We start from the raw sequence: 11,269 nt of genomic DNA on the forward strand, positions 1-11,269 counted from the left end.
ACGGGCACTCTGTAAGTAGCAGGAGCTGCACAGGCACAGTTACACAAAGGTAAACTAGGGGTAGGCAGGCAAAAGCGGTATGTGCCTAGCCCCCCCCTTGGCACTCTAGGTATGTGCCTTGCACCCCCTACTATTGTGCTTTAGGCACCTACCTACCCCTAGTTCTGGCCTTTATTACAAGGGAGCCCTATATAGTAGTCATCATTTACTATGTGCAAGTCAGGGTGCAAATAATGGGAGCAATATGCCATGTTTTCTGCTCTTTGAGTCCTGTCCTGCAGAAAATCTCATCGCCCAATGAATACAGCAGTGTCTGCAGTTGATAGCACTGTATGCATGAATGTGAGGTATGGCACATAGACATAGGAAAGGGCATTTGTGCCCCTTTGTGCTCTTTCACTTGCTTCCAGGGTGCGGGTAAATGACCCCAAATATCTGCCCTGGGCAGGCTTTAAATACAGCCCTTTTGCCTTGTACACCCCCATGAATGCCAGGTAATGCCTACACCCCTTGCTCACGTGCTGCCTCTCCAGTAAGCACCGCTGCCAGACATAGGGTGCACCCGATACCAAGGGCCAATTCTTTAGCTCCATTCTGGGTGTGCAAATAGTTGTGCCTGAGGGTGCCATATGCAACTTTGGGGGTGGCAAACTGCAAAGGGGGCAAACAACAGGGTACTGTGCTCCTTTCCACCCTCAGTAAATGATCTCAGTGGCTCTATGACACTTCCCTCCAGGGTCCTGACTGACTTTATTAAAAAACAATAATCCCATAAGGCAAGAAGATAAACAGCCCTCTCTTATCTAGAAATATCTGTTGGAGCTGAAATTCTATCCCAAGCGCTGGTCACAGTGACTGCATTGTCCCCATGTAAAGTGATCACTGCTGAACAGATTGCACCCCACTAGTGTTTCAGCCAACTGCACCGGGCCCTGTAGCATCTGGGCCACCTTTAGCCTTTCCATTGTTTGCCCTGTAGTTTGGGCAGTTTTTAATGTGCACTCTGCCCAGATGAGATCCATGTTTGCTCTCATGAATGGCTGATAATTAACCGATCCCCTGCAGCACTGAGCCTCTATATTTATAGGGGTCACCAATGTCCGTCAGACAGTAAACAGAATGGGACAGTGAACACCTGTGTATACGCAGCCTTTAGCCTTTAGAGACCAACGGTAGGAGAAAAAAGGCTGATTGGCTGAGACAACAGCAGGAGAGATAAGGCTGATTGGCTGAGACAACAGCAGGAGAGATAAGACTGATTGGCTGATACAGAGCTCACATAAGGCAATAAATTGTTTGGGATCTGGATCTTTTATGGGGCATATAATGACAGCTATCAATCTCCTTCTCTCTCCCTCAGATCCGTTATTTGTGGGGTCCCTGGTGGTCTCAGAAAGCAGCTTCAAAGAGGATGACAAACTGTACATCTTATTCCGGGAGAGAAGCCTAGAAGGGGAGAATGGCCCGGCGTTGGTGTCTCGTATTGCTCGTGTCTGCTTGGTAAGAGCTGAGCACTGGCAACCCGTAGCGGTACTAGTATGCCATGTCATCTGGGGGCACAAATGGCAGATCTCCCTGATGAATGTGAGCATGGGAAATTAACCGTATGCAGGGCATTTATACGGCAGAATGCTGGCAGGTAGATCTGTCATTGGCATAGAAGGATGTGTCAGCATGACCGGAGCTGCATTATTAAAAATAATGGGGCCACATAATACTTAGTTGGCTGGGCCAATACCCCATGCTAGCCCCAAATCTCATTATATATATTATATTATATATTAAAAAAAAATCACAGTGCCACTAAGCCACGCTCTCTTCTATGCAATCCATGATATTGATGATATACCAGCAAGAGCATTCTGGTATAAGACCTAAAGGGCCAATGCTGTAAAAGGAACAAAGCTTAGCCAAGTCTAGTAGCTAATAGCAACCAATCACATGTTCCTTTTCCAACAGGTGACCAGAAACTGCTACCTGCTGATTGGTTGCTATGGGTTACAAGGTCAACAGCAAACTTTGCACATGATTACATTAAGGGCTCTGGCACACGGGGAGATTAGTCGCCCGCGACAAAACTCCCTGTTCGCGGGCGACTAATCTCCCCGAGTTGCCATCACCTGCCATCCCACCGGCGAACATGTAAGTCACCGATGGAATGGCCCACGCAGCGGCGCGATTTCGGCAAATCGAGAAGTTGCCTCGCGAGGCTTTTTCGGCGACTAATCTCCCCGTGTGCCAGAGCCCTAAGTGGCTAATCATTTGGACTACTGAGGTGCTGTCACAGAGAGCCATGCCCGCCAGAAGGCCTTTACTTAACAGCTGTAATGGCATACACTGGGATGGCATGCGACTGCTTCATTTGTCATTTCAATTGGTTCCTGCCTGGTGTTGCAATTGGCCACTGTAAGCCTAAGGTTCACCCCCCCCCCGTGCTGTTGGTGCCAGTCGGAGCTGGCTGGTATAGACATGACGTTTTCTGGGATGGTGGGATTAAATGATTCTCAGGGAATTATCAGTGGGAAGCGACATTTCTCGAAACAATTATCACTTACAAACAGGAACGTGAGATGCCACCAAGTGTTCCTTCCCCAGGTAACTGCATGTAATTAGCAGGATGCCATCTCTGCGTATCGGCTGACAGGGGGCGGGAGGCCAGATATAGGAAAAAAGTCATTAAACCCAGTGAGGACTGGTAATGTGCGGCTCCAGCACAGAGGGAAGGAATATTCTGGTTATAAAGCTTTAGGGGCCGCAGAAAGGCTTATGCACCATTGGCCATCCCCCTGCTGGCCTATGCGGAGGGATAAATGGCGCTCTGGGTAAAGGGGAGGTGATAGCTGTACCCCTCGATACAGATAAGCACAATCTGTTGGCACCGTGTAGGCACTTCTCTTAGTCTATCATTTGTCTCTCTGCAGAATGACGAGGGGGGTCTGCGCTCTCTGGTGGGAAAGTGGACTTCCTATCTCAAGGCCCGGCTAGTGTGCTCCGTGATTGGCCAGGATGGTGTGGAGACATCGTTTGACCAACTCCGTGAGTTTGCTTTATCTTATCACCTATACATAAGGGGTAAGTTACGTAGATCCAGAGTGGAAGTGCAAGAGCACTAAGGGGGTGCAGTTCAGTCTCCCCTGGGCCTGGCTGCACTTTGTACCTTTTGGCCATTAGAAAAGTATGCTGCAAGTGCAAAGGGTTTGAATGGTGTGCAAGTTTTTGGGGATGGGAAGGGGGACACCTAAGTGCTTCACACTCTTCCCCCTTATGAATACAGTGCTTTCCTATCCATGTGCAAACAACTTCACTAAGACCAATAGACCTTAGCTTAGAAAGCAGTCGTTTGTGGGGAACGGTATCAAATGCTTTGGCAAAATCCAAATAGATTATATCTACTGCATCCCCACTGTCCAGCTTCTTACTTACCTCATCATAAAAAGCAATTAAATTGGTCTGACATGACCTGTCCTTCATAAAGCCATGCTGATTACTGCTCATAATGCCATTCTCCACTACATAATTTTGAATGTGATCCCTTAACAAGCCTTCAAATAACTTGCCCACCACGGATGTCAAACTTACAGGCCTATAATTGCCAGGCTGAGATCTTACTCCCTTTTTAAATATAGGAATGACATTCGCCTTCTTCCAATCCCTAGGTACCATACCTGATGAAAGCGAGTCTGAGAATATCAGAAACAAGGGCCACTGCAATTCTGCCCCTAGCTCTCTCAGTACCCGAGGGTGTATTCCATCTGGCCCAGGTGCCTTGTTTACATTTATCGTGTGTAACCCTTTAAGCACCATATCCTGTGCCAACCACTGTGTAGTTGGAGCTGAGGCAACAGTGCAGCTATTGGGTGGGACTTGGCCCACTGGCTCCTCTACTGTATACACAGAATAAAAAAACTGGTTAAGCACATCTGCCTTTTCTGTATCCGCTGTAACCATATTGTTATTATAACTCAATGGGGCCACACCCTCAACCTGCATCTTTTTACTATTAATATACTTAAAAAACTTTTTGGGGTTAGTCTTGGCCTCGGCCGCGATGCGCTCCTCATTTTCTATCTTTGCCTTCCGGATTGCTGTTTTACAACACTTGTTACAGTGTTTATATTCATAAAATGCAGCTACTGTCCCCTCTGACTTTCCTTTTTTTCCCTATTAACTTCTTTACCTCAGTGTTAAGCCACATAGGGTGCACATTTTACCCCCAGATTTATATGTAATCCCCCATCTCTGGCCTAATGAATGTAAAGGCAAAGTGACATTGCTAAAGGTCACAGATTGTGGGCTTTGCACCGTGCCAGGGGCTGCTGCTGGGGGGAATGTAGGAACAGCTGGGAGAAGCCACAGCCGACAGATAAAGCTCCATATATAAAAGCCAGGAAGTCTCTGCATTGGAATGAGAACTCGAGGGTCTGCAAGACCCCCCCCCGGTGGTGCAGTACCTCTGTGATGGGCCCCTTTGCCCTTAAGCCATCTGCTTACAGGGAGTACCCAATAGCATTCCTCTGAAATATGTACAATACTTACTCCTTTGGAAGGTGCATGAAACCCCCCCCCCCAGAAGCTTGAAGGGTGCTGGGTGGTTGCAGGGGCTGCTGGCAGATAGATATGCCACTGCCCAGTTATTGGGGTAGTAGTGTACGTATAGCACAGATGGCAGTGAAGGGAGTTTGGACTGGTGTGGGCCGTCACCTATAGGCCCACCACCCCAGCCATGGGAACCCCTACTGCAAAACCAGCACCCATGTACCTCTTGTGCTCACTGCAAACCAATCCTCCAGGCCAGACTGGCAGAAGGCTGGGGTGGCCGTGCCACTAGGATATCTTCCGATGTCCTGCTGGTCCAGTCCCACTCAGGTCCGACTTCTGTTACCTTGCAAGGGGCTCACTTAGGTGAAACAAAATCTTAATTTATTGTACCATTTTGTCCCAACGCAGGTGACGTCTTTATCCAGCCGACCCACGACAAACAAAACCCGCTGATCTACGGAGTCTTCACTACACTGGGGTGAGACTGCTGTGGGGGTGACTGCTCCCTCTAGGCTTATTTACATACAGTTATAGTTATGGGAATGGCAGTTGCCATATTGCTTGCCTCCGCAGACAGAGGCCTGAAAATTCCCCACTGAACTCATGGACGGAGACCGTCTGTGTGTGGCTGAAGCACTGCTGTCTGTGCATGGGAAGATTAATGCAATGCTATTTATACTCAGGCTATGGCTTTTCTATAAAGGGAAAATGGACCTTGGCTATAGGATGAGAAGTTCTGTGTAGCGCAGAGACACCCTTTCCTTGCTGGGAAATTCCATGCCTTCATCCCTGCACTCTCGACAGTTCATCTGCCGTATTGTACAGACTGGGACCAGGACCATGCACTTACTCCCCAGAAGTGCCCCCCAGTCATGCACCCCAAAATTAATACAGTACATATATAGAATATGTACCTTCACTTACCTTACATTCACTGCACAGAAGCTCATATGTAGATATATGTGTATATATATATATATATATATATATATATATATATATGTGTGTGTGTTTGTGTCTGTGTGGGTACTTCCTATTGGCACATGGCACACGTAGGGCTTTCTAGTAGCCAATACTTATAGCTGGCCAGAAATAAGCCAACCTATATGCAGTCCCTTGGGGCATAGTCTTCACCAGGACAGAAGTGCCCAAACATGGCCATGCAGCCTGTCATTTGCTTGAATGGAAACTGCCACGTCTGCCCAGCAGGCCATAGATATTTATTGGCACACACTGGGCAGACAGCTAAGTACAATGGCCCTTAAGGGCATTGGGTTTAGTCTGCACTGCTGGTTCTTCCCTCTGTTGTTAGTAGTGACTATATGTGTTATTGCCTGCTGGTGTTCATATACTCCTGTTCCTATTGTTCCTCAGTTCCGTGTTCCGGGGCTCCGCCGTCTGCGTTTACTCTCTGGCTGATGTCCGTGCTGTGTTTAATGGACCCTTTGCACACAAGGAGGGACATGGGTACCAGATGACTGCCTACTCCGGGAAAACACCGTATCCCAGACCTGGAGCGGTGAGAATACCTGCTTCCCAACCTGAGACAGAAATGGGGGAGATAGGTGGGACTGTGTGGCAGACAGATATGGAGGAGAATGGACTGAACCAGCTGTGGTATCTTCTGCCTCTTACAAAGGCTTCAGGCACAGACTGCCAACCTGTAGATTCCGGCAAATGCCAGAGGGGCTGCTGTAAGATGCCACAGAAAGTCATTATTTAGTGGGCTGGTGGGGGGCTGTTTGGGCTTCTGTGTACTTCAAATGCCAGGGCCTATTTTGGCTATTTACCTTGGGGGAACCAGGTACAGGGCTGAGGCCGAACATTTAGTAGGGGCTATTATTTAGTGATGCTAGGGTACCCCTCCTAATCTATAAGCCCCCCAGGTTGGGGATACAGCCAATGACAGGTGTCACATTGCCCCATTCCACCCTGTGGCAGTCTTTATACTTTTCCTTTATTTTTCCTGCACTAATGCTGTTCCTTTGCTCCACCCTACAGTGCGCTGGCGGATTCTCCGTCCCCAGGAATCGATCGAGCAGGAACTTTGGGGAGGATGTTTTGAGGTTTGTGCGCACTCACCCCCTGATGTACAGCTCCGTGTACCCCGTCAACCGCAGACCCCTACTTTTGCTCTCAGATGCCTCCTACACCTACACCAGCATTGCTGTGGACAGAGTGCCCGCGGCTGATGGGGAGTATACCGTCCTGTTCCTGGGCACAGGTGAGAGGGAAACCATCACCGGAGTACATTCACTGGGGCCACTGGCAGCCCTTGGACATAGCACATACTGTATAGATTTTGTGCATGGCATTGTGGGTAATGAAGTGGTTAGCTGGCATGATACCTTGATACCCCTGGGTCAGTTACAGCCAGCCCAACATCAGAGCCTTGTATTTACTCTAGAGCACATACCAGGCCTGGGATATAATATAGCCCCTGACATTTCAAGTACACACAGGCCCAAACAGCCCCCCACAGGCCAAATAAATAGTGACTGTCTATGGTATCTTACAGCAATCGTGGATTCTGGCAAATGCCACTCTGATATTGGCACATACTAATAGTGATAGTGTGCCATGTCCCTATAGTCTCTCCTACTTCTAACCTTACTCTTCCCCCATCTATGCTCAGACCGTGGTACTGTTCAGAAAGTAATGATCCTGCCCCGGGGCACCAAGGAAACAGAAAGTATCACCTTGGAGGAAGTAGAAGTGTTCAAGGTAAGTTGTGTTGTCACTCATTCCCAAGCAGCATATGCTGTATACTCTGTATTGTGCCCAGAGCATTCCCCATACTGAATAATCAGCTATGTCATGCATCAGAGGCAGTAACCAGTAGGGGTAAATATTTGGGCTCCTGCAACAGCCAGGAACATAAGGTAACCCCTGCAGCTATCAGAAAACTGGTCCATCAGGCACTGAAAATGTTCTGGGTTACAGCCCTCAGAGTACAGATATCAGCCGTGTAGGGTTTTACACACTGAATGGAGAAGCAGTGGGTGCTGAGGGTGGCACAGAGCATTTGTGACAGGCAGGAGTATATTATACCAAGGGCCCTGTAGCCAGAGAGCAGTAATATTTGCTTATGGGGTCACCATATACCCCTTATGCTACTTCTCATTGCAGTGGCCATCAGAGCATCTTTCTACCCCCCACCAAGGCTGCTGTTATATATTAACATGCTAGTGGCTATTTATTAACCATCTTGTTTCTTCTTTGTGGGTCACAGGTGCCATCTCCTATCAGAAACCTCAGGATATCGTCAAAGAGGGTGAGTATCTTATTATGGGCCATGTGACTGGCAGAGCAAAGGAAGAAGGGTCATATTCTAGTCTGCAAGCATCAGGGGCAAGGGGAGCGGTAGCTGGAATGGGGGAAATGTCCATTACATTACTGGATGTTAGCAAAGTACATTTATATGGTGTTTGTGCTGCAAAGCATTGTGGGTTAGAGAGACCATTTGGTTTGGCAGAAAAAAGGAAGGATTATAAGCGAGATTACCTTCCATCCATTTCTCTAGAACCCCAGAAAGCAAAGCTTGTAGCGCTTGGCACATGAATATATGTGGCAGCTTCAGAAGCCATACCACATTAACTTTAGCATCACAGCACCATCTTGTGGCCACAGAGAATTTTTCTTTTTCATGACATCAGAATTAGTGATGGGGGACAATTCTATAATCCACTCACAACGCTAACCCTATGTCCCATCTGAACCCACCTGTGAAAGCTGAGTGGATGCCTGACCCATGGGTTTTGGGCTGACCTGCACATCACTAATCAGCACCCTTTTATCTCCAGCATCAGCTCTACGTCTCCTCAGATGTCGGGGTCACCCAGCTGTCTCTTCATCGTTGTGGTCGTTATGGAGATTCCTGCGCTGATTGCTGTCTGGCCAGAGACCCATATTGTGCCTGGGATGGAAAGGGCTGTGTGCGTTACACCCCTTCACCCAGCAGGTAAGTAGCCCTTGATTTGGCCAGGCAGTTCCTATCCCCTGTAAATATTGTACTGTCTTTGGGCTAACGTTGTGCTGTGCCTGCAGGAGGAGTCGGCGCCAGGATGTTAAACATGGAGACCCCTTAAGGCAATGCCGGGGATACAATACACAAGGTAACTATGAGAAGGGACAACAATGGGCGCTCAGCAGGGCTGGATTGGGGGGTGCAGGGCACATCGGGGCCCCACAGCCTGGCCTTCACTCCTCCGCCACCTGCCCGACTCCCTCCCCCAAGGAGATCTTTGGGCGGCGGGGCCCATTGGGTTTATTCCCAGTACCCCCACTGGCCCAGTCCGACCCTGGCATTTGGTTTTCCCATGCAAGAGAGTAACGTAGCTTTTTCCTTTGTCCTGAGTGGATCGAGGCATTGCAGAGAGGCTGCAGATCAGCGTGGAAGGAGGGAGTGCATACCTTCAGTGCGACACCCACTCCCCACTTGAGAGCGTCACCTGGTTACTGCAAAGAGATGGCTCCCAGCATCGGCGAGAGGCAAGTAGCATAAAGGATCATTCTGGAAAAGTTTTAAAAGGGGTGGCTCAGCTTCAGGTTAACGTTTAGTATGTTACGGTGTGGCCTATCCTTAGCAATGTCTCAATTGGGCTTTATTTTTTATGTTTTCAAACTATTTGCCTTCTGCTGACTCGTTCCAGCTTTCAAAAGGGGGTCACTGACCCTAGCAGCCAAACTATTGCTCTGTGAGGCTAAAATATTGATTATTGTTACTTTTTATCTCTTTGTTTTCCTGTCTTGCTTTCAAACCACTGTCCAAATAAAGAGATACCTATGCTCATAAGAAGGAAAAGTTTTTCATCAGATCTCACCCGTAGTATAATTGGGCCCAGGTGCTCATGCCCCAGACCTTCAGCTAGAGGGAGCCATCATGGATACATCACAAACATCAATAGGCAGGCACTCCGGGATTTCAATAGAAAGAATGGCAGAAGTTCACAAAAAGTGAAGTAAAATCACAGTATATTTATTAGACTAACACATGATACAGCAAGCCTTACGCGTTTCGTACCTCGCGGTACTTAATCATAGGCTGGACCACTGTCTGCTTGCAAGATTAAATTGGACCCTAGCAACCAGATTGCTGGTGAAATTCCAAAATGGAGAGCTGCTGAACAAAAAGCTAAATAATTTCAAAACAAATAATAAAAGATGAAGACCAACTGAAAATTGTCTCAGAATACTAAATGCTAGTTTAAAGGCGAACAACCCATTTAACCAAAGTGTATTTATCCTTTAACCCTTGCAAATAAACCCACTTTGTGCTCCACCTTTCCAGGTGCGACTCTCGGCCATTGATGGGGGCGCAGTGCTACGCTCAGTACAAGCCAGCGACGCGGGGGTCTATACCTGCACGGGTACGGAGAACGGTTTCCGGCGATCACGTGCAAAAATACGGCTCAATGTTCTGCCACGGGACCTACTAGAAAAACTAACAGCTGCGCCAACCCTTGCTCCAATGGCAGCACAATGCCCACCGCCCCGCAGACCAAGACCGCGGCCATCTCACACAGACCGTAACTGACAGTCTGGTGTCTGCCAAGCAGTACAGAGGGTTGGCCAGTGGCAATTCCAGGCCCCCCTCTCCATCACTCAAGGAGAATGTGGGTGAGGTGCCACCCAAGCTCACTAGCAGTGGGGCTGGCACAGAAGTGGTTCAAGCAGCAGCAGCGCCACCTTGTGTTGAGGTGATAGTATTAGTGAGACATTCCAGAGAACTGTGTGCGTGTGTAGAGAGGGATGCAGTGTGCTGTTTCATATTAATTTATCAACTGCGCTGGATGCCGGACTCATGCAGCAACAGCGCCACCTCCCACAATCCCCAGAGCCTCCACTTGAGCTTTGTGTGTGCACCGGACTCCTTCAGAGCAAGTACCACGGGCAGGGGAGAGTGAGAGGAACGCCACAGGGAAAGGGGAGGAGCCATGCTGCACAATCTGGGCGGTTACCCAATGAATCATTAGCACACGTGTAACTTTTTAACTCATTCTAATTAAGAAATGAAGTCTATTTTGTATCTGTGTTCTGTGTGTGGTTTCCTCAGGCCCATGGAGCCAGCCACAAAGCTAGCAGCTGCCACATTACCTACTCCTGCAACCTGGCCAGACCATGTGGGTCATGGGTATTGGCTACTGTGCTATGGGAGGGATCAACATGGCAGTGACAATGACCATGGGGTAGTTAAAGGGCTGGTTCAAGTTTAAGTTAACTTTTAATATACGATAGAATGGCCTATTCTTAGCTTTTTAATTGGTCTTCATTTTTTTTTTTATAGTTTTTAAATTATTTACCTGCCTTCTTCTGACTCTTTCCAGCCTTCAAGTGGGGGTCACTGACCCCAGCAACCAAAAAACTCTCAAAAAGCTCTTTTATTGTCATTGTTACTTTTTATTACTTTCTATGCAGGCCCTCTCCTATTCATCTTCCAGTGTCGTGTTTTAAACCGCTGCCTGGTTGATAAGGTAAATAACACCCTAGCACCCAGATAGCTGCTAAAATTCCAAACTGGAGAGCCGCTAACAAAAAGCTAAATAAAAAAAACAAAATACCAGTTGCAAATTGTCTCAAAATATCAATGTCTACATCATACTTTAAGTTCATTAATGGTGAACTACCCCTTTTATAGCCTCCCTTTGCCTTATTCTGCCCAGTACACTGAATCTTGCTACAAGGATACATTAACCATTTCAGTGCCAGCTGGTATTATCATTGGTGCATG

At 47.9% G+C, this 11,269-nt stretch overlaps 1 protein-coding gene across 4 annotated transcripts in view; it reads left to right on the top strand.

Moving 5' to 3' along the window:
• The window catches only part of sema3fl (semaphorin 3F like), a 44,228-nt gene extending 33,124 nt beyond the window's left edge, over positions 1-11,104 (top strand). For 2 of the 4 annotated variants that reach the window (XM_012968259.3, XM_012968257.3), the window contains exons 8-18: positions 1,361-1,500; positions 2,922-3,036; positions 4,948-5,017; positions 5,914-6,058; positions 6,541-6,763; positions 7,175-7,263; positions 7,772-7,813; positions 8,343-8,500; positions 8,587-8,654; positions 8,897-9,030; positions 9,830-10,573. In XM_012968259.3, coding sequence (XP_012823713.1) covers positions 1,361-1,500; positions 2,922-3,036; positions 4,948-5,017; positions 5,914-6,058; positions 6,541-6,763; positions 7,175-7,263; positions 7,772-7,813; positions 8,343-8,500; positions 8,587-8,654; positions 8,897-9,030; positions 9,830-10,075 — 1,430 coding nt within the window. In that variant the 3' untranslated portion in view covers positions 10,076-10,573. Of the gene's footprint in view, positions 1-1,360; positions 1,501-2,921; positions 3,037-4,947; positions 5,018-5,913; positions 6,059-6,540; positions 6,764-7,174; positions 7,264-7,771; positions 7,814-8,342; positions 8,501-8,586; positions 8,655-8,896; positions 9,031-9,829 lie in introns of all 4 variants that reach the window. The other 2 variants (NM_001006923.1, XM_012968258.3) reach the window with 2 other exon arrangements.
• Positions 11,105-11,269: the final 165 nt, after the last annotated feature.

Source organism: Xenopus tropicalis, chromosome 8 (assembly GCF_000004195.4).
Source record: "Xenopus tropicalis strain Nigerian chromosome 8, UCB_Xtro_10.0, whole genome shotgun sequence".
NCBI lineage: Eukaryota > Metazoa > Chordata > Amphibia > Anura > Pipidae > Xenopus > Xenopus tropicalis.